The following is a 27595-nucleotide window of genomic DNA, read 5'->3' on the forward strand; positions in this document are numbered from 1 at the left end:
TCTAACAATATACTATATATGAGTCTGTTTATACATATATCAGATGAATTTATTAATACACATTAGATTACTTTATTTATTATAAGATTAAGCGAGTTTTGCAATATACATTACACAAGTTTGTCCATATACTAATAAGCCAAGTTTAACCATACACATTAGATGAATATGTTCATATACCGATTAGATAAGTTTAATAACACATATTGAACAAGTTTGTTAATACATTGATTATAAGAGTCTAACAATTCACACTACATCAATTTATTCATACACTAATTTATATTTGGTTTAATTGCTTAATTGTCCCTAAATTCAGTGGTTAGTATCAACTTCGTCCCCTTTTAAAAGAAATCCTCAATTTGGTCCTCACTTTGTATAGTTACACCAATAAAGTTGATTTCGTTAATTTTTAAAAAACAAAAGTTAACTTCGTAGTAAGGTGACAAAGAAATTTTTATTTTTATTTTCTCGCTACCATGCTCCTCTAACGTTCACCATTCACTGCTAATATTTTTAAATTATTCCAAAACCTTTTTTTTACTAAACAATTTCTGCCATGCACCATTCACTCCAAGTGTTTTTAAATTATTCAAAAATCTTTTTTTTATTAAATAACTTAACGTAACTTAAGCACATAACATTATATTTTTGAAATTTTTTTCTGTCAAAACTTCTCCTTACTTATATTTATAATTTCTATATATAAATAAAAGTATATTTATAATTATAATTTTGACGAATTATAAATAAATAATAAATTTATATTTTAAATGTAAAAATATTGAAATAAATTTATCGAAGTTTATTAATATATATTTTTCAAATAAATGTAAATTAAGAATGAATGAAAACGATTATGTAATTATTTAAATATTTATTATCATTGATATTATGTGATGTATTTAAATTTTGTTATCTGTGATTAATAATTTTAAATATGTTTACTATTAAACGTGTTTTATAATTTTTTTAAGGGTTAAATATGTTTTTAGTCCCTGAACTATCAGACGATTTTGTTTTTAGTCCCTGCTCAGAACTTTGATGGTTTTTAGTCCTTATAGTTTTGAAACTCTGAGTAATAGTCCTTAAAAATGGACGGTGTTAAGTTTTTGTGGATGTGTCAAACGGCGATGCCACGTGAGCTGTGATCTCTGCCTTCACTCTCTGCCACGTGGAATGTTTAACTGTTGAACTTAGATTAAGCAGTTAATTACGTTGTTAATTGAAATTAGATATAGGGTTCAGAATTTGTGAAAAGTAAATATTTCAATTGGGGGGAAAACGTAGTTTTACTGGAAGCATTGTAGTGGAAAGCTTTGACAGGAAGCATTGTATCTTGATTGTCCTTGCGGTGGTGGTTGCGGTGGTCGTTCCGGTGGTCGTCAAAGACAAGCGTAAAGACAAGCTTAAAGGTAAGTTAAGCTATTGTTTTTGTTTTTCGGTTATGGTTGTTCCAATTTGTGCGTAAAGCGTTGATGTGTGAATGTAGGTCTAGAAATGGTTTTCGACATTTGTTTGCATCACATGGGGAAGTTTGTTAGTAATAAGGGGTTACAGTATGTTGGAGGAGAGATACACGTGATCAAAGGAGTTGATCCGGATCGTTGGTCATATTTTGAAGCGGTTGGAATAGTTAGAGAATTTAAGTATGATGCAGAGTTCAAACTTTGGTGGAAGGGGTCCAAAGAAAGGCTGATGAATAATGTCAGATTATTGAGTGATGACAGAGAAGCACTGTACTTGGCTAATTATGCAGAGGAGAATAACGAAGAGGTAGAAATTTATGTTGAACATGTTCTTCCTAGTGAGGCAGTGGAAGTTCACTTTCTTAGTTGTGGTGAAGTGGCTGAGGAAGTGGAAGAGGGTGATGTTGAAAAAGGAAACATAGACACGGAGGAAGTGGTTTCCAAAGTGGATGAGATTGTACAAGAGGGTGGAATGGGTCTAGAAGAGGGTGAGGAAGACTGTGATGGTGGTAATGAACAGCAGGAGGTTGATAAGGGTGAGGAAGACTGTGATGGTGGTCATGAACAGCAAGAGGTTGAAAAGGGTGAGGAGGAAGAGTGTGATGGTGGTGAGGAACAACAAGAGGTTCAAATGGGTGAGGAACAGCAAGAGGTTCAAATGGGTGAGGAAGAAGAGTTTGGTGGTGGTCAAGAGGTTCAAATGAGTGAGGAAGAAGAGTTTGGTGGTGGTCATGAACAGCAAGAGGTTCAAATGAGTGAGGAAGAAGAGTGTGATGGTGATGATGAGCATGAAGACGTTGAAATGGGTGAGGAAGAAGAAGAGTGTGATGGTCATGATGAACATGAAGATGTTCAAATGGGTCAGGAAGAACAAGAGTTTGTTGTTGGTGATGAATATGATTATCTTGGGGAAGAAGAGGAAGGGGGGAATGTTGTTGAGGGGGAAGTAGAAGCTTCAGCTGAAGAATGTATGGATGACAGTGAAGAAGACAGAATGGCTAATGAAGATGATGGGTTTGATGTTCAGAATGATAGGGTGGACCAATTTCGGAGAAACATTAATCCAGTTTTGGATAGGTGGAATAGAATGAAAAAGAAGAAGAAATGTGTCCGTGGAAGAGGCAATGTTGGGGAAGGTTCATTTTTACTGAATGAAGAAGTTGGAGATCATGAGATCAATGAAGAATACAACAGTGATGAATTGGATTCAAATGTAGATAGTGATGAGGATGTGAGGTCAAAGGGGAAATTTAAAAAGTTTAGAAAAGATGATATGAACAAGAACTTCAGATTTGAATTGGGGATGGAGTTCTGTTCTTTAAAGGAATTCAAAAATGCACTATTGGAGCATAGTGTATTAAATGAAAAAGAGGTTAAGTTTGTGAAGAATGACCTGAACAGAGTAAGGGCAGTTTGTAAAAACAAATGTGGTTTTCTGAAAATTGGATTCCAACTTGGGTAGGGGGAGCAAAATTTGAAATCACTCACGGGTTTACTATGGATAAATTTGTAGTTGACCTTAGTAACCATTCATGTAGTTGTTACCTTTGGGATTTGGTAGGAATTCCTTGTAGGCACGCTGTGGCTGCCATCAATTACAAACAAGAAAACCCTGAAGACTATGTACATCCTTATTACAAGAGAGAGGCTTATGACACTTGTTATGGCCCTGAGATTGTTCCAATCAATGGACAACAACTGTGGTCTACTTCTGAATTTCCTTCCCTACTGCCTCCAATTTATAAAACACCCCCTGGGAGGCCTAAAAAACTAAGAAGAAGGGAGGCTGATGAATATGTCACTCATACAAAATTATCAAAGAAGAATCTTCTTATGAAGTGTAGCAGCTGCAATGAATTTGGTCATAATGTAAGAACATGTAAAAGGGCAAACAAAAAGGTACAAAATCAATCTTTTACTGGTTCACTTATTTACACATTCAAACTTATTTACAATCTTACAATTGCAATGTTGCTTACTTCCATTTACAGAACACAAGGGCCACTTCCAGTACAGGAGGATTTGGCAGCACAAGGGCCACTTCCAGTGCAGGAGGTTCTCAAGGAGCTGCATCAAGGTCAGAAGGAGCTGCATCAAGGGGAAGAACAACTGGCAGTGAAGCAGAAGCTGCATCAAGTCACCAAGGAGGAGGAACATCCTCAAGGGGAAGAAGAAGTGCCAGTGGAGCAGGACCTGCATTAGGGCACGAAGCTGGAAGAAGAACATCCTCAAGACTGGCTGCACAACATCTAGGGTCCCAAGCTAGTACCAATTGAAGATGCCTTTGTTCCAACCCTTTATTGTATTGAATTTTGTAATTGAAAGTGACCCACTAACGGAACAATTATAGTACTGGCTACAGTGGTTGGTGTGGTTGCTTTTAATATTTTTTGTAGTGGAAAGGGACCACTAAACTTATGTTATTTAATAGTATGTGACCACTTCATTTTCAAAGGGACCACTAAACTTTGAGTTGTATTCCATCTTTGCATAATGGTAAGTTAACTTTATTTATTCCAAGTCCACATTTACAGATACTCTGCCTGTGCTTTCTTATGCTGTGAACTGTTTTCTTTATCAACATAAATGAATACACCAGTAACAGTATCAGTCCAATGTTAAAGGGAAAACAAACAACAACATAAACAATTTCCAGACAATCCTCATTTTATTCAACACCATAATTCTTAGTTACAATTCATCTTTAACAAAAACATAATACAAAAGAAAACCCATGACAAGATAAACAACAACAACATCATTTTTCCAACTTTCTTCTCTTCTTCTAACTTCCTTTTCAACTTGTCGTTCTTCTTCCTTAGATCCAATACGAGTTTTTCATTTTCCAAACACATTTGAAGTTCTTCACGTTTTCTTTCAAAGCTTCCTTCAGTTTCAGAAACTCCTTCATCATGCCATTCAAAGTAATTACAACTTGAATTACTCTGCAATCAAAACAACACAGGATGAATTCAAAATTCAGCAAATGAAATGAAATATTTAATCACTTACTGCCCAATTTCTACATCTATAAAACAATCTTCCTTTGTTCTTCACAGTAGTTGCCTTCAAAACCAACAATGCTTCACCACAACCACACAATTTAGAAGGTAGCCGTGAAGATGATCCACAGCTTTGCGACTTAGACGAACCAATTGACCTTCGCGTCCAACCATTTCCTCCACTGTCACCTTTCATTTCACTACAACAAAACAATCCCTTCATCAGCTTTGGTGCCCACAGAAACCCTATATCCCAAATCCTCATATTTACACGAAGAACAGAAGAAGACCAAAACCAAAACATACGAACTTACCTCAACAATGTACCCAAGTTCTTTCACCTTCAGATGTACCCAAGTTCTTTCTCCTCAGCTGCAGCGACGAAGAAGAACCAAACTTCTTCAAATCTCATTTATAAAACATCACGAAGTGCTTAATCTAAGTTCAACAGTTAAACATTCCACGTGGCAGAGAGTGAAGGCAGAGATCACAGCTCACGTGGCATCGCCGTTTGACACATCCACAAAAACTTAACACCGTCCATTTTTAAGGACTATTACTCAGAGTTTCAAAACTATAAGGACTAAAAACCATCAAAGTTCTGAGCAGGGACTAAAAACAAAATCGTCTGATAGTTCAGGGACTAAAAACATATTTAACCCTTTTTTTAATTAGTATGAATTCCATTAAACAAATATCGTTATTAATTATTTTTAAATAATATATTTATTAGTTTTAATTAGATATTTTCAAAATTGAAGGAATTTTTATTTGTTTATTTATAGATTAATTGTTTTAATTCAATTTTTAACTTCTATTATTATCTTTATATCGTACTATTAATTTTATTTTTTTATCTTAAAATATGTGTAATTAAGTTTAAAATTAAGTATAAAATATTATAAAGTTAAATATATATGTATATATGAGACATTTAAATTACTTATGTGTTGGTGAGTAATTAAATATAAAACATATTAAAAAATAACAAACAAAATGGGAACATATACTATTGTTAAAATTTTCAAATATAATATTCAAGTAATATTTTTTTAACATGATGTTTAAAATGAAAGTATGATATAAAAGAGTTAGGGTTTAATTTTAATTTTCTGTTTCTAATTTTTCTTGTTTATGAATTAGTTTATGTATGATAAAACATTAATCAGAGGGAGAAACTAAATGCGGTGACAGTACAGTACTAAATTTATGTATGATAAAACATCTTGTTTCTATTTATTAGTATTTTTATATGAGAACTAAATTTCCTCAACCAAATGTGAAATTTGCCATTGGTACACACTGTTCTCTCCAATTCTGGGTCGATAGTTTTAAATTCGTTAACTTGGCCATTTCATATCATTAAAAGAACATTTTTATATGGCAATGTGTGATAATAAATTGCGCAATTATTTTTAATGCATTTTTATAATTTGGTAAAAATAATAGTTTCTTAAATTTTTTTAATGCATTTTTTTAATAATAGTAAAAATAAAATTTTAAGTATTAAATAATAATTTTTTAACAAATTTTTAACTAAAAACCTTAAATTTATTACTTATTAAAATGTTAAATTTATAAATAATAATGAAATAAAACTCCTAAGACTTTGGCACCAATAATTGTGTTTCCCGGATTTGGACAAAATTAAATCTTTTTTAAAAAGATAACGAAATTAACACTATTCATTAAATTTGAAGACTAATTAATTGAGTCAACTGTACATATTTTTATATATTTTCTAGAGAATTTACTCTATTTTTGTACATATTTTATCTTTTATATTCTTACAAAGTTTACTATTTATATTTATATAAACACATTGATTTCTTAAATTTATAAATTATTTTTATTCAATACTTAATAATAAACTTTAAAAATATTATATAAATTTTCTTTCAATTTCTATTTCTCTTTTAATAGATACACATACCAACATTAACTTATGCATAAACACGAATTTGAAACTAGTTTATGTTAAAAAAATTATTTACCCTTACTAAGTCTTGAAAATATTTTTTTTATCGTCTACCTTTTTTACAAAAGTATAGTAGTCATACAATACTTTTTTATTTACTAGCTATTTTAAATTGTTGTACACTATTTTTACTTTTTAAATTGTTATTTTAACAACTTATAAAAAATAGTTCACATCTCTTTCATACTTCCTTCCTAGAAACGTGTTTTATGTGGTTTGTGTTTTATGTGGTATTTCGTAGAAACGTGTTTTATGTGGTTTTTATGAAAGAGACGAAATGAACAAGATAAATGAAACCAATGGTTAAAGCTTTTCTTAAGAAAAATAATTCACTACATGTACATTTCAAACACAGATTAAAAATTAATGGATAATTTAATAGTAATTTAATATTAGGTGAACCTAAAATAAAATTTACTTTAATTTATATATATTATAAATTAGTCTCATAGAATCTAACGTAAAGCATCATCTAATTTTGTATTTATTTATTACCACATTCAGGCCAATCTATAAAAAAATTTATTTTCAAATCCTCTCAAATTCCTTCAATTACTTTCCTTCAAATTCACTCAAGTGAACAAGGCCTTAACCTTTATGACAAGTATGTCTTTATTTTATGAAATGGCATGTGCCTGATTTTGATTGTGTGGTTGCAAGAGATTCCCACTCTCCCAATAATTCTCACGATGCATAGAATATTTTCCTTTCCTGAGTGGATATATACCCCTGAAGTTTGAGTCAAGTAATTACAGTGTTCCTCACTCTAACCATAAGAAGATAACAATGACAGAGGAATCTACCCCCAAATGGGAAGGTAAAGCCATGGCTGAGCTACCAGCCACCGATCCACAACTTACATGGCAGGTTCTGGAAGATTTCTGCAACGTACACAAGTGGCTTCCCATAGAAACATGTTACCATGTAGAGGGACTTTCAGGTCAACCTGGTCTCGTCCGCTACTGTGCTTCCACTGTTGAAGAAGAAGGGGTTGGTGATGATGCTGAGAAGACAACAACCCTGAAATGGGCCAAAGAGAAGCTGCTTGAGATAGATCCTGTACAACGTTGTTTGACCTACGAAGTTGGTGAAAACAACTTGGGATTTATGTCCTATGTGGCCACAATCAAGGTGCTTCCCATGAACCAGGATGGATCCAAGATCGAGTGGAGCTTTGTCTCTGATCCTGTTCAAGGTTGGAGCTTCCAAGATTTGAACTCGCTTATTGAGTCTTATCTGGAGTTCATGGTCAAGAAGATTGAGCTTGCATGTAACACAAACTAGGTAGATTCAAATTGTGATCTTTTTCTGTTCCCTTCGTAATTTCATCTGCTTTTAACAACTTCTTTTTATTTCCCGTTTTGTCTCAGTTTCATCTCATTCGATCTAATCAGTGCTGATAGTTCAAATCTGTGGGTAGATTGGCAAAAATATATATTTTAACATCTGGGTCGAACTGAATCTTTTTTAAATTATTGTTTAAAACAGGTTTGAGTTACCTCGTAATTCTTCATTTTTTAATATTTTTTTTCCATTGTAATTATGCATTACTTTTAATCTAAACTGTCTCTGATAAAATTTTAAACAAGTAGTCACAAAATTGTTTATTATATATACCGTGTATTGTGCTGCTTTCTCTTGTGGTTTCTGCCATTTTTGTTTTATTAGTAACAGACGCAGTCCATGTGGGTATCTACAAGAGTTTCCTTCGTGATTCATCTTTATTCAAACATATTTCAATTTTAGGCAGTTGTATACAATAATATGTTGTATGAAAAGGCTGACATAGTCACGAGTATTTCCCTGAGGCGTGTAGATTCATTGTCCTTAAGAATTTATCCGCGGTGTATTACTCAAGTTCCCAGGATACAACAGGAACTTCTCACAATTTCTGAGGATTTCAGAACTAGCAAGAATCTCTTAAAAAGAGAATAAAAATAAACCCACAATATTTGTAGGAGAAGAAGAAAAGAGAAAGAATGAAACTAAGATAAGAGAGAATGAGAGAATGAGAGAATAATGATTATGATAATCTTCTTTTGGAGTGAAGGAAGTGCTCTATTTATAAAGTTGGTGAATTAGGCTCATGATCCAAAAGATCCAAAATATCTAGCAAAATATCTTTTGAGAAAAGATTTTTTTATTAATATGAACTTGCAAAAAAAAAATAAAAGAACGTTGGCAACAATGAAGCACGAAACTTTCGGTAATATCACAACGTTAAAATAATAACGTTCATCCACAAAAATAGGAAATGTATTTTGCAATACTTTATCCTACGAGTACAACAATCCCCCACATATTGCAAAATATATATCCAAACGAAAGAGAAAAGAAATTATTCTGGTTTCACAAGATGTAATGCATGAGAGCTGATATAGCAAGCTATATGAACCAGTCCCAGATCGAGAAACTTAACACACAATATAGTTGGTATAGCAAGCTATATGAACCAAAGATACTTGAGTGTGTTAGAGGTTTATCAATCACAGTACACCACCACCATCCTTGTTGTTATCGCTGTGATGCACTTACTAGGTCATGCGCGTGCCCGGTATTCATGAGTGCTCTAGAGATCATGCCAAAATCTCGTGCAAGCGACCCCACTTGACATTCATATAAGTGATTTCATCAAGTGTATGCTGCAAATCATACACCATTCGTAAGGGATATGAAGATCATTAAAACTTTGATTAATTACAAAGTTTAACCTCTCAATAATTCTTTAGCACTTTCACACACATCATATGAATGGACATATTTGATTTAAAATCAAATTAGTACTATCAGAACTAACAAGTGACTTGTTTTTATCCATATGAACCTTATTCATGGGATCTCCAATCAGAAAGGTTGGGTTACCATTACTTGTTTGTTTGTCACTGGCTTAAGTCACATTCTCCTCGATGTTTCTAATATCATATTTCTTCCCAAGGGTTTTGTCAGAGGATCTGCTAGATTCCGTTCTGACTTCACATAATGGAAATAGTTTCACTCTTTAGCAGCTGCTTTACCAAATTGTGTCTCAATTGAATATGTCTATTCTTTCCATTGTAATTCTTGTTTTTTAGCTATAGCTATTGCCGATTGACAATCACAGTGTATTGACACCGATGGGATTGGTTTCATCCCTAGTGGAATGTTTGCTAAGAAGTTTTTCAACCACTCAGCCTCACTATCAGCCATCTCAAAAGCGACAAAAGTTAGTATCATTGTACCCTTCTAGTACAACGGGAAATTCACTACATTCAATGGCATAATTCATTGAACCTCTTAAGTATCTCATAAGCCTGGAAAGTGCATCCCAATGTTCTTGATTAGGACATTAAGTGTACCTACTCAGTCTACATACTGTATAAGCAATATCAGGTCTAGAAAAGCTCATCAAGTGCAATAAACTCTCAATTATCTGGGTATACTGAAACTGAGGTAATGATTCTCCTCTATTTTCCATTAATTTAGAATTAGCATCATAAAGGGTGGAATACTCACTAAATTTATGTCATAAAACTCAAACTTTTCTCAATATATTGTTCTTATTCTAAGTAGCTTCACCTATGTCACCATTATCTCATGTCCTGAATAGATTTTACTCAAACAATAATAAGAAAATATAAATAAATATAATTCAATATTAATTTAAAATAATAAAACATTTATTATTTTAATCATCTCATTACTTTCTTTTAAATCTCGTTAATTTCTAGTTCCAATTGGATATTCCGATGGGTTTATCTTGCAGTAATCCAAAGTCCTCATGAAACGTCAACTCTCACTGCCGTAAGGAAAGGAACGACCCTCTCTTAATCAACGCAGACCCCAAAACACGCTATGAATCAACAGGAAAGAATTTACCCCAATCGCGAATCAAAACACACAAAGTTACGAAACCCCAAAACAATCAAGAACACGAGATTCCCAGAAACAGAGATTCACGCCGTTGCCGCCACACTGTCCGCACTCAACCCGTCGTCAGTTCTAGACCAAGGGGCTTCCGTGATTCCCACCGTTACAAGAGCGTCCTCAAACCCGCGGAGGGCCGCCATTGCGGCGCACACTACTATGGAGAGAGCGTCGCACCTGTGCCACCAAACCTGGTCTTTCCTCCATGCGAAAAATTCCAAGAAGGAAACCCCAAGATCAGAGAACGAAAAATGAACCCAAAACTCGACGCCGCCGCTGCTTTCGCCCATCAGGGCGCCGCTGCCCTCGCCATCTTCATGCATTCAGAAACGTGAGCTCTTCACACAGGAATCGAAACCCCCAAGATCAGAATCGAACATGAGAACAGAGAAACCCCAAAAACCACAACGAAACCCTAAATGTAACCACAAATCGAAAAACCTAAGCTTGCAAGAGGAACACGCAATTCGCTCGACACGCCGCGATCACCATCGCGATTTGCTTTGAAGGAGCACGCCTCCACGATCCCGACGCTGTCATGGTCATACCTACCGCCACGAAGAGGTGTCGCCGTGAGCCGCTTGGACACGCCATCTCCACGCTGTCGCTGGCTTCTCGCTCCATCTCAGGATTCTCGTTGATCATGCTCGCGAAAAAGAAGAAGTGGAGAGGAAGGAGGAAGTTCTCCTTGCGCGAGACTTGCACGAGACCAGGAAGGAAGAAAATCACCCCTCAAAGCTAGGTCTGACTCCCCCCTAATGCTGGGACCAACGAGAGGAAAAAACCCAAGTCGAAAAAAAAAAAAAACAAACCCACACTTCAAACCCAATTTGAAACCCCAAATTGAAGATAACCTAAGGCTATCTTAAAACGCTGCAACCCCTTTCAAATGTAATTCTCTTTTTCTTTTCCTTTTTCTAATTTGAACAAAACCGTAACTTTATTATATCCTAAAAAAAGAAGTCTCAATTTACAAAATTCTGCTACAGAATTCAATTACGTGAATTCAATCACGAGAATTCAACTATGGAATTCAATTACGTGAATTTAATTATAGAATTCATTATAGAATTCAATCATCCAAATTGATATTAACATATTAATACGCAATAATCAATTCCATTTATTTATGATTAGAAGTATCATTCAAAAATTCAAACATCATCATACAATAAAGAAAAGTAAACTTTCATACCTTTTTTACTTTTTTTACTTTTGACAGTAGCTTGAATCCATGTAAGTGGTTTCGCAAATACTTTTCAGTTTAGAAATAAAGTTTTGATCCATAGTCACGAGCAATATTTCTTGAGGCATGTAGATTCACTGTCCTTACGAATTTATCCGCGGTGTATTGCGCAAGCCTCCAGATACAACAGGAACTTCTCACAATTTCTGAGGATCTCAGTTTTGTAGGAGAAGAAGAAAAGAGAAAGAATGAAACTAAGAGAAGAGAGAATGAGAGAAGAATGATTCTGATAATCTTCTTTTGGAGTGAAGGAAGTGCTCTATTTATAAAGTTGGTGAACGTTAGTGTTTCGGTATGTAGGGGCTAAGTTGTCCAATGTTTCCACGTGCTTCTCCTCTTGTCTCTCGAACGTCCGGTTCTCGCTCCTGATTCCTCGTTTCCTTCCTTCCTCCCTCTGCGCGCGGGTGGGAGACCTACAAAAGATTCTCCGATGCCAAAGTCAGTTTGAGCGAAAAGTTAATCACGACCCAAAATCAACCCAATAGCTTTTAATCACCACTTACCTTAAACCTGATTAATTAACGATGTGGCCAGCCGGTCTCCCGCCGTTCGGCCGTCTTCTCCCGGTCGGTCCCTATAGGCAATCTGGTTAATTGGTGGTATGACCGACCGACCTCGTATGAGTGGTTGTGCATCCGGATGACAAGTGGCAATGTTACGTAATCAGGCATGAAGTCGTTCGCCCTGCTCGATGTCTGGTCCCTCCTCCGGCAAGCAAAAGGATAGCGCGGCTGGCCTGTCGTGGTTAGGTGGACGTCCGGTCCCCACTGCTACAACTAGCAATAATGATTTCAGTAATATCACAACGTTAAAATAATAACATTCATCCACAAAAATAGAAAATGTATTTTGCAATACTTTATCCTACGAGTACAACGTAATATTAAGGAGATAAAATATAAACAAAATATTACATACAGAGAACTTTTAAATTTGATATCACTGTGTACTGTTGAAATCTTTTTAAGATAATTTTGAAAAAGAGTGAGTAAAAGTAATACCACCAAAAAAAAGTTGGTTACAAAATTAAGCAAGTTAGATAAGGACTTGATAATGACATTTTGTATGTCCTTCCTATACATTACTAGAGTCTTGAAAGCTACACGTAACTTTTTTTAACTGTACTTAAATTAGTGGGAGCAATAATTCACTGTCATCTAGTTAAAATGATAGTTAGGTTTAAATATTTTTCTGATAAAATTATTGTTCAGAACAGTTTATGCTTAGAATGTAATTAAATAAAATACATCTTCCAACAATAAAAATGAATGTGCAAATAAATCGAATAAATAAAATTTAAAAATGAACAGTCCAGATTATTTAAGTAGCAAAGAGTAAAGAGTTGTTTTTTATAATATTTTTATAATAAAAAGAAATTAAAAGGAAATTTTGTATAAAACAAAATTAGTCTCTATATATTAATGATGAGAAACACTGTTTTTTCTTTTTTTTTTCTTTCTGGGTTTACGGAAACAATAAAAAAATTGAAAATGTTTAATTTATATACAACAACTTGAAAAAATAATAAGGTAATTTTTAAATATTATATTCTTATACTAATATAATAATAAGGTTGTGAAATAGTAATATATAAAATAAAGATTATCAAAGTATCATTACTTTTATAGAAACATATTAATAATAGTTTTGCCACCTTAGTTTAACGGTGTCTTTTTTCTAATTTGATGTTAGAAGTTTTTTTCAGCAACAAATATTGAAGTATTTAGTTAACAGCTGAGCCTAAATTTTATGATAGAATTATGTGAATCTCCTCTGCTGAAATAGACTCGAACAAAACAGCTTTTACTAATAATCTAACAAAACTTATGTTAGTGTTTTATGTACAAAATACCTTGATGAAAGTATTGGACTGAGAAGTTTATGTTAAATGATCACGGATGATTTCTTAATTACTTGGCAAATATGTATGTAACAAATTTATATGAAGCCATTTCCTTCGGGGTAGGGGGAAGCTTTATACGAAACTTGAGAGAGGAGACACGGTACATTGAACGGTGAATCTAAATTGTCGAGAGATGAAAACTAGAGCTGTCAAATGAGCCCCTTTAATAAGATTTGGCCCTAACCCACGTGGGTTGGGGCCAAAAAAGCCCACAGGGCCAAAAAATATCTTTATTTAAAAAGCCCACAGGGCTAAAAAGCCCTAAAGCCCTATAGGCCAGGGCCAGCCCATGGGCTTTCCTTTTTACAAAATTTAACATCCAGAAACATAATATCATCATACAAGTAATCACAAATCATGTGTATTTTTTATCCATCTTTCATTTTATCTTTGTTAGTAATAACTTATAATCATAATTGATTCATGTATAATTATATTTTTTTACCAATAAAATTAATTTTCTACTTCATAACGTGTTTCTGTATTAATTAGTTTAATAATAATGCTTTTATACAATTATTCCTTAATTTCCAAATTTTGTTTTGATAATTTTTTCATCTTAATTTTGGTTTCTTAATTTTGGTTTGTAAATTTGACGGTTCAGAGATATCCACATAAAATAGGTTTAAAAGTTAAAAAAAATTAATTTAATTTGTAAAATTTTGATGGACTAACGAATTTATTTATAAATGGTAATATATTTTGTCACTAGTTTAAATCAATATCATTCGATTAAGATTTGTGATCAAAATTACATTATTTTTAATTGGTGTGAACATGTTAAAATTTTAACTTAATAACTTTTTAACTTTTTTAATTTTCCAAATTTAATAAAATTAATATTTATTATTTATAAAGTTATATAATTCTTTTAAAAAAAAATTTATAAAACGTATAATTTAGTCATTTAAATCAATTTATATATTTTTATGTTTTTTTCATATATTTCATATTATATTCATTTGTCTTCTTTATTAGTTTCTTATTAAGAGACATTGATGTAATTTATTTATTATTATAATTATTATAATTTTTATTTATTTTATATGTTAATAATTAAATAAAATAATAATTTTAATTTTAGTATTATAAATGATAACATTATATTTATTTAAAAATATTGTATCTATTATTTAATTATTTTTTATTACAATCGGTTCAATTATGATATATAATTCAATAAAAACGATCTTTGTTGGATAAAAATAAGTCATTTTAAAATATTAATTTAATCTAAAAGGTTAGAAAAAAAATCTGATTTTATAACCACTAGGATTACATCTAGATCTTGTATACTAACATATATGATATTTATAACAATTTTGCCTAACAAGGATTTTCACTAAAAAGTTAGTTCTTTTATTACGTGAAATTAATTTTAAACTTTATAAAATTTGTGGTTTAATTTTTTAATGTATATATATCTATACAAAACATTCAACAAAAGAATTTTATATGACAAACTATAAAAAATAAAAATTTTACACCGATATTAAAAATTCATCCAATCAGTAAATTTGAATTTAAAATATATCCATAATTAATATTTCAAATATTTATATAGATATCAGAATTCGATTATTGAAAAATCAAATTTTCAACTGTGTTACTTTTATAATTTCTTTTTTGAAATTTTTTTCATTTTCTTTTAAATAAAAATAATAATAAAAATTTTCTTTTTTAACTTTCCAAAATAATAAAATTATATATTTAAAATATGCTTATAATTAAAAAATTATTTTAAATAATTTTTTCTAAAATCAATATTTATACATTTATATTTAATTAAAAAGATATTAAATATCATGTAAATTTTGGAAATTATTGAACTTGAAAAGTAAATAAAAGAAATAACTAAAAAAACATTAAAAGTGAATTAATTTAGTTTGGGGGCTAGCCCCATCCTAACCCTACCCCAACCCACTTTATGTGGGGCTTTAGGGGTTGGGGCTTTTAAAAAGCCCCCTATTAAGTGGGCTAGAAAATTGGGGCTTGATTTTAGAAGGGGTCAGGGTCAACCCATGGGCCAAGGGCTCAAATGACACCTCTAATGAAAACACTACTGAAATTTTAGGTGTAATAAATTTACAAGTTTCTTGATAAGCAAAGATGTTCGCAGAATTCATATATTGATATATATCAAACAGCCTAAAACGAAAGATTAATAATGCTATCTGCCTCAGCCACCCCATTTGCCTGGGCGAATTCAATTTTCTACACTTATCAAAGTTGGCATCCCTTGTGTTCTCATATATACCAAACACAATTACATATTTTTTTCTTACATTTTCAGATAGTGAATAGTTTCTTTTCCATCCAGTTGATAATGTCCTGAGCAATCTCTTCACGCTCAGGCTCAAACAGAAGGTCGTGTAAAAAACCATCATACAGCTTTATGTCTTTGAACTTTGAAGCTGCTTTGTCATACAGATCTTGTGAGGCCAGTGGATCAGTTACCTTATCAGCAGTGCCGTGCAGAACAAAGAATGGTACAGTCACGGAGTTGAAGTTTCGCATTAAGTACGAGGATATCCGTAATATTTCATGCCCAGTTCGTACCCTTATAGGTCCTGTGTACACCAAAGGATCTGTGTACTTCGCCAACAACGCTGCTGGATCCCTCGAAACTGGAATGCCCCTTTTGTTTGCTCCTTTGAACTGGAACCTTGGAGCCACCAGAGAAAAAATTGGAGCAACAGCCTGCATCAACACATCAATAAACAATATGCATTAAGCACACTCAAACTTTTAAAACTTGAGATTGTGAATGAGTCAATGATTCTGTGTAACTAGATATCATATCATATCATATCATAGCAGCCTGACTATAGTTTTATTGGAAGTCGGAGGATTGACATTATCAATTGAAAAGGGAGGTTGTTACTTTCATGATAACTTTGTATATTACAGCATGTTTTTTACTGCAGGTATAAGAAACATGCACAAGTTTACCGCACATAGCTAACGTTGCAGTAACAAATCAGAAACACGTTAATTTATAGTTATATAACAAGCACAACCTACGAATGCAAAACTTACACCAACAATTGGATGAGCTGGCTTCACACCTAAAGCTGGCGAGGTTAATATAATTCCCTCCACCATTACTTCAATATGAGGATGGGAAGCAGCCTACACGAAATTTGAAGAAATTAAATTTCCAAATTCAACAGAGACAAATTTAATCCCAAAAGGTATATATACAGGATATTTCAGCCCTTACTTTCAAGACCACAGCTCCCCCAGTGGAGTGACCAAAGAGAAAGCATGGTATTCCAGGATTATCCGATCTGATCTTTTCTAGGAAAGCCCCCTGTTCAAGCCATTACTATCAGTAAGAAAAGTACACTGCTAAAAACACTGACTGACATCTGAAATTATTGTATGGCATGAAAATTACTACAAATAACAATTACAATGAAATTGAATAAAAGATACAAAATAACTATTCTAGAGAGTATGATCAAAATATTGGTAAGCCAAAGCAAGAAATAAGCTCTCAAGTTAACTTGAATTTGTTTCACAGAATCCTTTTGCATTTCCACGAAAGTGAGAATGTTTATTCAGATGCTTATAAAAAATATTACTAGATATCTTTTGTTTTCAAGAAAGTTTTCAAATAACGTTCCCATTATAATATTTATGGATATGAGATTCCGGAGAATATAATACCATAACATGAAAAAAGAAAAAAAAAACTTCAGAAATATCACTGCTTCATGCTCTAAGAATAAAAGGTTAATATGTATTCCAACTTTACGCAATATCTCTGTCCCGATTAAAATGGTAGAAAAATAATGATGTGGAAAACGGTTTTCCTTTCCAAGAACTATCACAAACGGGAACAGATACCAAAAGTCTATATTCATACAAGAACATGATTTTTAACTAAAGAAAGAAGGAATGCACGTACTGTGTCTGCAACCACATGATCAAGAGAAGGAACATAACCATGCAATCCATCACTGCCTCCATGACCTGTAACAGTAAAACAAATCACTCCAGATCCCTCACAAAACGATAAAGACAGAATTTTACTGTTACTAAGTCTAACGTAAATCCGTTTGATTAAAAAAGGTGCAAAAAAATGAGGATCACAAGGGGCCGAATGGAAAGAGAAATCTTAAATTACCTATCCAGTCCATTGCATAGACAGCAAAGTTGCATGATGTTAATTGCCTCGCAAAGTCCGCATATCTTCCGCTGAAAAATGAGTAATATGTCAGATAATTGGAAGGAGATGGGGGATACTTCTTGTTATCTTACTAGAAACAATCAAAGGAAAGATTTAAATGTATTGACAATCGCTTCAAAAATCAAATTTTGCAAAATCTAAAGGCAGAGTAAACTAGTCCCGCAATGAAAAACATTCATCAACCCCTGAAAGATGGCAATTTAAAAAAAAAAAGGACAAAGCAATTGAGCAAGATTACCTGTGTTCATTGAGCCCATGAATGATGATCAGAATGCCCCTTAAAGAACAAAGAAAATAAGTTAGGCCAAATGTTACAGAAAGTTGGCTTTACATGCTAACAAGAAAAGATGCAAGCAATTAAATAAAGAAAAGAAAGCACAGTCGATAAGCAGGAGCTTTCTAACAATACATTCGTTAGACTGTCTCATCTATCATGTCAGAAAAAAGACACAAAACAACTGTCCTGTGAACACGACTATTATAAATCAGTGAACCTTAACGTTTTGCTGTTTGTAAACAGTTCAATAGTAAACCTACAAGTCAATAACACTGTAGACTAACACAATAATACACAAGCAAATTTCATTGCATTTAGCATGTAGAACAAAATAATTCTACATTCAATTTTTAAGAACAAAAACTTCAATTTTTAAGAACAAAAACTTCAGTTCAAATTTTCGACCACTTGCATCTTTCATCTCTCTTTGTCCAGTTACTCTATATCAACAAGAGAGGACCCAATTCTAGATGCACTTAATTCACCCCACTTCAATTTCAAATGCTCTCACAGGAACGACGGAAAAACTAAAACACCTCTCAAAATGAAACCACGAAACTTGCTAGCAAAATTTCCTCTCTTACAACTCCAATTACTTCAATCAAGCTACGGTGACAAATCATTTCTATTTTTTTAATGTTTAAGCTCATTCACCATTTACCCTGAAACAGAATTTCCAAATTTCAATGTGTCGAGAACTTTAGCTCAATCTCTATCTATAGAATTCTCTACGTGTACACACGAGGCTAAGAAATAGAGAACAGAACACAGACACAAGAGTTCGTTAAGCAATAGGGTTTGACAGAATTCCGTTAAAAAAACGGAGAAGACGTGTTGAAGTTGCCAAAAACGTAAAGTGAAAATGAAGTGAGAGAAAAACTCACTTGACATCTTCGGAAACTGGGAACCAAGAGCGGCAAAACAAAGCGTTGTTTCTAACCCCATAGAAAATGGAAGTGCTCCACCGGCACCACCCTTCGTCGCGACCCATTCCAAGGTAGTCCTGCGCCAAGGCTCTCCGCCGGCACGTGTCCTCCTCCTCGCGCACGAGCCAGCGCCGCCTCAAATGCTTCTTGGGTGATGGTGGCCCCGCCGTTGAGGAGAGGCGGCGGCGGCGGGGGAGGATGAAGAAGAGGAAGGAGAGGAAGAAGGTGTAGACGAAGATGAGGGAAGCCCTGAGAGCCTTGAGGAGCGGAATTATGCGGTTGCTCGCCCCCGACGTGAGAGGCTCCATCTCCGTCTCGGCGGAAGACATCGCCCCCTGCGACGGAGACGATTTCGGAAACAGACACGGATTCACAACACAGATAACAGGAACAGAACACCGCTACACACCACAATGCAAGCGCAATCTGGTTTGACGTAGTTGGGTGTTTATTTATACTTGTCCCGGATCCGTTTGTTTTGTGGGCCCCGATATCTGACGGTTGAGATTGCGCCATGGAAAAAATGTAAATGCTGATAAAACGTTGTTCGCATCGTAAGTGGAAATAATCAATAACGGTTATTTCTATGGTACAGCCAATACTCGTTGCACTTGCTTAGATTATTGCTGAGATTCTCCACGTGGCGTATTTTCATTTGGTATACTTGGCGGGCAAAAAAACGCGTAGTCTAGGTGATTGTGGTTGGCTTTTCCTACCAGTTCTAGAAAACTGCGCGTGCATTATAGTCGCTTCTATTTTCCTTTTTAATAAACATTTTACAGAATTAAGAAAAAGAAAAATAGGACATAAACTTCTAAATTTGTGTGCTTTTTTATAATTAATATATAAAAAAAAATTATAGAGAAAATAAAATTCTCTAAGGTAATTTTCTGTAAATAAATTTCTTTTTATCTCTTCTTCAAAACTTACCTTACAAAATATTAGATTGTCACCAAATTATTAATTGTAATAAAACTATATTCATTTTATTATCAATTTCTTGAGAATTAAATTTAATTGTCAAGATGACTAGTATCTTCAAGAAATACAAAATATGGTTCGAATTTACATTCAAAAACTGATGTACCATTTATTGAACAGCGGTTTGAATATAGATAGTCCACACAATGCTTTGAATTTAACTCCACGCGCTCCATTATTTATTTATTTATTTAGTTTAAAGCAAATAAATAATTAGAATGCCGATAGTGTTAGGAAAGTTCAGACGGAGATTTCAATAAGAATAAAAAGTAGAGCTTTTTATTTATAAAACCAACGACATGTTTTGTTGTGTATCATGATATCGCAGTTAGGTGACGAAAACTAAACTTCTTAGCGTTTTCGTGTGTGGCCTCGTTTGCACTTCAATTTTCTCTCTCTTCGTTTGAAAATCCTTGTCGATATCTTCTAATTTTAGACGCTCTATGCAGAGATTCAATCCACAAATAATCTATTATTCCAACAAGATCAATAAATTGATACGTTTTTGTACTTTTCAAACTTTAAAGTGTAAATAAAAATAAATGATATTCGTGATTCTTTGTTAAGAAAAGTACTGGTGAATTGTGTTACAAGACTTGTTCAAATAAAAAAGATGTAAGAGAAAATTACTTGCATATCCTTCATTAATTAGAATATTAAGAGGGTATGAAATTTATAACGAGATTTTCCTTCTGTATTGACTGCAAAGTTACAAAGAAAGTGTTTATGTTGAAATAGGACGAGGATAAAAAAATTTATGTCTTTATCAAATATCTCTTCATTTCGTGTTTTAATAACCGATCAGTTTATGGTAACGCTTAAGTCATAATTTTTCTATTTAAATTTTTAAAATTTAATAATTTACTCCGATATTAGACCCTTATTTATAAAGTTTAGAAAATCTGATTAATTGATTTATCTTTTAATGATTATTAATACAAACTTTAACGATTTAATCATAATCGTTAAAACATTAATTATATCATTACTTTACTCAACAAATCCGGACCAGACGATCATGAGATATTTTTTTAACATTTTAACTGTTTGATCCTTTCAATCCAGTTTATCACCGACCCTGTTGATTGGGTCTAAACCCATGCTATCAGAAGATAACGAAGAGACAACCGACATATAGAAAACAAGTGAAATAATTGTTTAACATTATCATATTCACGTTTGTGTTGAATCTTATTTTTTAATGTTGTTTATCGAATTGCGAATGATTTTATCAACAGTTGTCGTGTAAGCATTGTGTATGTGCTGAAAATGATTTGTTTTTTCCAACTATGAGCCATTTGGTCAACTACTATTCATAAACGAAATTCCTCTTAACTAACTTATAACAATAATGAAAATAAGTATTTCTCAAAGGTCTTCAATTCTACCACTGAACTCAGTTTTAGAAAAACTTGTAATAACTGTTACATTTTTCTTGCTGCAGCACAACTCTTCAACAGAGTTAGAAACCGAAATCATCTTCTTTAATCTAGTTTATGCAATGTATCCATATCTATATATTATTTTATCTACAAGTAAGAATGGAGTTTGAGTAATAAAAATTTGTACGTGTTAGTTTTATAAATTGAATTTATTTATGGTATAGTATGTTATGTTGGATTTGCTTAAATGTAATCAATAAAAATGATAATTAATTAGATGATAGTTCACTAAAAATAGTTATCTATGTTGAATGAAACCATAAAATAAAAAAGATCTTAAATTTATGAAGAAATTTTTAAATCATTGAAAAGTCAATAAATATTTATGTAATGTATTTAGGGATGACAATGGGTCGGGTTGAGCACGTATAATGCCTACCCGCAACCTGACTCGACAAAAAAAAATTCATCCGCTACTCGACCGTTACTCGCAGGGATACTCGTTCAAAAAGTACTCGCGGATATTTTAAAACCCGCGGATATCCGTGGACACATGCAAGTATTTAAAAAAATATATTTTTATAAAATATTATAATAAAACTTAAATAAAATTACAAAAAATATATAAAATATAATATATATTAAATTAAATATAAATTAAAATTTAATTTTAATTATATTTAACCTTATAAAATATAAATATAAATTTAATTTTAATTATATTTAACCTTATTAATTTATAGTATAAATTAATATTAATTTTAATTAAATTTAACTTAATAAAATATAAATTAAATTTTTATTTTTATTTTTTGCAAGTAGTAGATATCTGCGAATACGAGTAGTATAATATCTACACCCGATCTATTTATAAGCGGGTATTGAAAAACTCGCTACCCATAACCTGTGGATAGTAAATATCTGCAGATACCCAAGAATTTTATCTCGCAAATATCCGCGTCCGCGGTCCGTAAATGTACTTGTTATTATAATAAGTATAATGAAAAATTTTCATTTCTCGTATACTTTTAAATGTAAACATATACTATGTAAAGAAAGACATTTATTTTAAGTAATAAATCTAATTGTAATTCGTTCAATTTTTTTAAGATTTAAAATTAAATTAAAAATATGATTGATACAAGAAATTTTTTAATGAAATATTTGATGAAATAATATATATATATATATATATATATATATATATATATATATATATATATATATATATATATATATATATATATATATATATATATATATATATATAAAGTACTTTGATATAAAAAATATATAATTTAAATTACACCATATTTATTATTATGACTATAATTACTTTTTTTTTTCATTTATAAACAATTGATAGTACCATTTCAATTAGTTACTACCTACTAAAATAACTATTATATTTTCTATTATGTTGATGATAAATATTAAGTGTGTTAGATGCATTTTTCGAGGTTGCACTTACCTATTCTATAGAACATTAACAAATTTTTCGATGTTACACTTTATGTACACACTCAACTAATAAAATATATTAAAAAAAATACGCACACCGTAAAGTTATAATATTTAATTATAATAAATTTTCACATTTATTAGTTGAATCTTTATTCGGTGCCTAACATTTTCTTGACATTTTAGTAACCCAATCATGTTCCTTTTTTAATTAAACCTTGACTTTTAACTTCTTAACTATGTCAAGTTAAATGAACTCAAGTACTCTAGTTGAATCACTAGGTTTGTCTGTAAAAGTGAATCAACATGAAATAAGCAATTTTTTAAAAAAGTAACTTAAGCTTTAAGTCATTCATTGAACTCATTACGAGCTATTACAACTAAATTTGCTAAACCAATAATTGAAAAGTATAAAAATGTAAGAAAAATATATAAATATAAAAAGTTCGACAATAAACTATGAAAGTATAAAATTAAAGAAGCAGTAGAAGAGAAAATTTTTAAAAAATAATATTATAAATAATAATTACGTATTTAAGTAAAAATAAAACAAAAATAAGTTGACCCAAATCACTGTTATTGGTCCACCACCAACTTGTATTAAATGGGTTGTCCAAATCAACTTACAAAAAGTAAACTAATATTTATCTTCTTTTCCTTTTTTTCCTTTTTTATTATTGTTCTTCTTATCCTTCCTTGCCTTGCATTCTCCCTTCCTTTATTATTCTCTTCAGTTTTTATTTTTTTATACTTTCTTGGCATTCCTTAGTCTTTTTCGTTTTGAAATTCTTATATTTCTATCCTGGCGTAATATTAGTAGCGAGAATTGTATTTATTATTAAAACTTTAAATATTTTGTTTTCATAATAATAAAAACATATAATTTTTTTAAATAATTCGTTTGCGTTTAATATGTAAAGTAAATTTATTCTAAGTGATACAATTAGTTTGGGAAGATAAAAATTGAAAAATTTGGATTAGAACCAATAAACTTACTTTGATTCATGTAATACGTAAAGGTGTTTGAAGAAAAGTAATTTACTATTCTTAATAAAAAAATATGTCAATATATTTTGTAATAGATTATTATGAGGTTGATTGGTGATTAGGGAACAAAGAAAGGAAACCATTATTTTGGGAAACACATTTCAACAATATCATAGTTTTCAAAATGGTGAGCCCAACAAATTAACACAAAAAGACAACGTCACACTCAACATTTTCTCAACCTACTCAAAAAGTTGATCTCTTTAATCATGATACCAATTGTTTAAAAGGAATAAGCAATAATTAATTAAAAACAAATCTTTACATTATTAAAAAAAAGCATGTATGTACATAAAAAATAAAAAAAATAATTAAAAAATATTTCCTCTTAAATTTTCAGTTAACAAATTCAAGCATGTCACGTTCAATTGTTTTATACTATCTTACCCTGCTATCAGTGAATAAACGATATTAGCTGCATGTTAAATAAAGAGGAAAAAAGAGATTAATAATGGTTGTTTGGACTATATAAGAGAGAAAATTGAAAATGATAAGACTTATTATATTATTATTATTATTATTATTATAATTTATCTATATCAGTTTAATTGTTTTATTCTTTTTATCAAAGCAATGAAAATACATAGTTTTTAAAATATTTTATCTCTATTTCAATTTGATACTTATTTTTTTCACCACTTATAACAAATATTCTCTTTGCCAACTTGCACTTTAAAAAGAACAAATCTTATCTTGTTTCCCATACTTTATCTTATTAATAGGCCACTTGATGAGTTGGAGTTTGGAAAATTGCTTCCCGCACCCTGTCATTTTCTTCCCGCACCTCATCATTTTATTTAATTTCAGTTTTGTCCCTCGAACTGATTTTTTAAATATGTGTCACCTAAGGAAAGAAGAAAGGAATGACGATTCGGTTGGTCATTGGTTACTGCGATTTAGCATTGTTGAGATGCTGAAGGAGGGTTGTTAGTCTTTGAAGAAGTAATAGTCTTACCGAAATATACTTACGGAAAGTATTATCCGGAATAGAAGGGGAGGTGTGAAAATTTTGTTCAGAAAGTTTTTTTATTCGAGTAATAAAATAATATTCTGCACAAAAGCACGAGCCCTCTTCCAAATTTTCCTCGAGCTACACACGCAGTGAAAATAGTTAGGGTTAATATAAAAAATGTTAAAAGGACAGAAGTGGTATTTTACATGGTTTATGGGGATGCAGAAGAAAAACGATGGGGTGGAGGAAGTAACTTCCAAGAGTTTTCCCACAAATAAAGAAAAGTAGTCCAATTTCTTTCGCCAGTTGTAGCTTTCTACACCACCACCACTTCTCCCTCTATCCCCAACCTTACTCAAAAAAAATTTTAATTACAAAAATAACTTTTTTTACTTTTAATCATATTTATTTACTTTAAACTCAAATCTTATCTTTCTATCCATTTTTACCTTTCCCTCAGCCCCATCTCCCAACTCTCCTTCTCTCTCTTTTCAGATTTCCACCCCCAACTCCACCACATCCGTTTGTTTTAATTACAAAAATATTAATATAATAAAATTATACATTTCATATAATTAAACTAATAAATAATTTTTTATATAATTATAAAATTGTTAAAGAATACAAAAACCATATATAAAAAATATATATTATACAAAAACATTAAAACAAAAAACTAATTATATATAACTCCAAAATACAAAAAAATATAAATATAAACTAATAACAATAAAGATCTTCAAAAATACATTATTAAAATACATCAAAAATATATTAAAAAATAATACATCAAAACATATAAATTACATTATTAAAATATCTCCAAAATTAATATAAAAAAATAAACTAATAAAAATAAACATGTAACTTCAAACGGATGTGAGCATCCGTCAACAGATGTCAACATCCGTTTAAGGCAAAACGGATATCGACATCCGTTTTCCCTTAAACGGGTGTTGACATCCGCTGAGGGATGCAATTATACGTTTATTTTTTTGGAGTTTATTACGCACCTTCACGACGAATCCTTCAAGCACCACCGCACCACCACCACACACCGATCTTCGCACGACTGATCAATTGCTTCCACCACCACTTGCAATCTCTCACTAAGCACACCAGGTAATGATAGTCCACCACACTCTGAGACCACAATTCTATCACAATTAAAGAAAGAGAGGAAGAAGTGAAACGTGAAAAGGAGAAAGAAGAGCACAATGAAACAATGAGGTGACGAACGATAAAGAGAAAGAAAGGTTGCCGCTGCATACATGTAGAGGATTAGAGTGGGTAGAAGCTAAAAACTATTAACCATAAAATTTTACTAAGGGTAAAATAGGAATGAGAAAATAAAGAGAGGGGTAAAACAGGAATGGGGTGGTGGAGGGAGCAAGGGGTGGTGGTGGAGGGAGCAACACCCTCTTTCGCCCCAGTTAACGGATTTAGATACACAGAAACTGAATGAGTGTTTCATCCTACACCTCCAACACTTCATCCTGCACCTTCAAAAATTTCATTTTTAACCTTCGAACATCTCAACCTGCACCTCCAACTTTTCTAAAAATTTTAGTTTTTAATAAATATATTTTTATTTTCTTCTCTCCTATTAAAGATACTTTAATAAATATCTTTTTATTTTCTTCTCTTTCTTATTAATCTCCCTCTCCACCATCTTAATAATAATGTAATTTAATTTAAAATTTAAATATTATTTAATATAATTTTATATTTTAATAATTATTAAAATATGATTTATATTATAATAATAGTTATATTAAAAAAATAAAAATAAAATAATTAAAATAAAAATAATAAAAAATAAAAAATAAAAAAATGAAATTATAATAATAGTGATATAAAATTTGATTTAATATATTAAAATATATTATTTCATTTAATTGAAAATTATAATATTTATTATATTTTTATATTTTAATAATTATTAAAATATAATTTCTATTTTTATAATAGTTTTATTAAAATTAATAAAAATAATAATAATAAAATAAAAATAATCATAATAATTGAAATAAAAATAATATTTAAAATCACATTTAATATATTTAAATATGTTAAATTATATTAAATTATTAAATTAAAAAAATAATTATTAAAATTAAATATAAAATAAAATTTTAAAAAGATTTTTAATCGGATACTCATATCCGTTTCATATATATTATCGGATTTCTATATCCGATTAACAAATTTTAAATTTGTTTTCTATTTAAATTTTAATAATTATTTAATTTAATTTTATATTTTAATATAATATAATATATTTAAATATCTTTAATGTGATTTTAAATACTATTTTTATTTTTATTATTATTATTTTTATTTTAGTTATTTTATTTTACAATTTTAATAAAAATATTATAAAATATAAATCATATTTTAATAATTATTAAATTATAAAAATATAATAAATAATATTATTATTTTTAATTAATTAAATATTTATTAAATTTTAAATAAAAAACTACTAGCATATTTTACGCTATCCAATAAACAAGTTTTTAAAATTTTTGTTTTTATTTAAAATTTAATAACGTTTTAATTTATTGTAATAATTTAATTTAATCAAATTTTATATTATTGTTATTATTATTTTATTATTTTATTATTTTATTATTTTATTTTTTATTTTTATCATTATTACTAGTTATTTGATTTTTTTAATATAATTATTATTATAATATGAATCATATTTTAATAATTATTAAAATATAAAATTATATTAAATAATATTTAAATTTTAAATTAAGTTAGATTATTATTAAGGTGGTGCAAATGACTTTAATAAAAAAGAGAATAAAATAAAAATGTATTTATTAAAAAATAAAATTTTTAGAAAAGTTGGAGATGCAAGC

General features: G+C 30.8%; 2 protein-coding genes across 2 annotated transcripts; one reads left to right on the top strand and one right to left on the bottom strand.

The window, feature by feature from the left end:
* The first annotated feature begins 7113 nt into the window (after positions 1–7113).
* LOC124844602 (lachrymatory-factor synthase-like) lies at positions 7114–7806 on the top strand. Its single transcript, XM_047321565.2, has one exon. It carries the CDS (start codon positions 7236–7238, stop codon positions 7731–7733), a length of 498 nt encoding a protein of 165 aa, XP_047177521.1. The 5' UTR covers positions 7114–7235; the 3' UTR covers positions 7734–7806.
* A 7807-nt stretch (positions 7807–15613) lies between these two features.
* Positions 15614–19333, bottom strand: LOC124844597 (alpha/beta-Hydrolases superfamily protein). Its single transcript, XM_047321560.2, has 7 exons — positions 18858–19333; positions 17935–17973; positions 17634–17704; positions 17415–17479; positions 16725–16814; positions 16541–16633; positions 15614–16201 (listed from the first exon to the last, which is right to left on the bottom strand). The coding sequence occupies exons 1-7, from the start codon at positions 19226–19228 to the stop codon at positions 15791–15793; spliced, it is 1140 nt and encodes a 379-aa protein (XP_047177516.2). The 5' UTR covers positions 19229–19333; the 3' UTR covers positions 15614–15790.
* Between the last annotated feature and the right edge of the window lie 8262 nt (positions 19334–27595).

The sequence above is a fragment of the Vigna umbellata genome, chromosome 2 (genome assembly GCF_029865625.1).
Source record: "Vigna umbellata cultivar VRB3 chromosome 2, Vumbellata_1.0, whole genome shotgun sequence".
In the NCBI taxonomy this organism is placed as follows: Eukaryota; Viridiplantae; Streptophyta; class Magnoliopsida; order Fabales; family Fabaceae; genus Vigna; species Vigna umbellata.

Coding starts and splice junctions, on each gene's coding strand:
- LOC124844597 (XM_047321560.2), bottom strand. CDS start 19,228: ATGTCTTCCGCCGAGACGGAGATGGAGCCTCTCACGTCGGGGGCGAGC. Junction 17,705..17,934: donor CATGGGCTCAATGAACACAG/GTAATCTTGCTC, acceptor CTCATTTTTCAG/CGGAAGATATGCGGACTTTG. Junction 16,634..16,724: donor GGGGAGCTGTGGTCTTGAAA/GTAAGGGCTGAA, acceptor AATTTCGTGTAG/GCTGCTTCCCATCCTCATAT.
- LOC124844602 (XM_047321565.2), top strand. CDS start 7,236: ATGACAGAGGAATCTACCCCCAAATGGGAAGGTAAAGCCATGGCTGAG.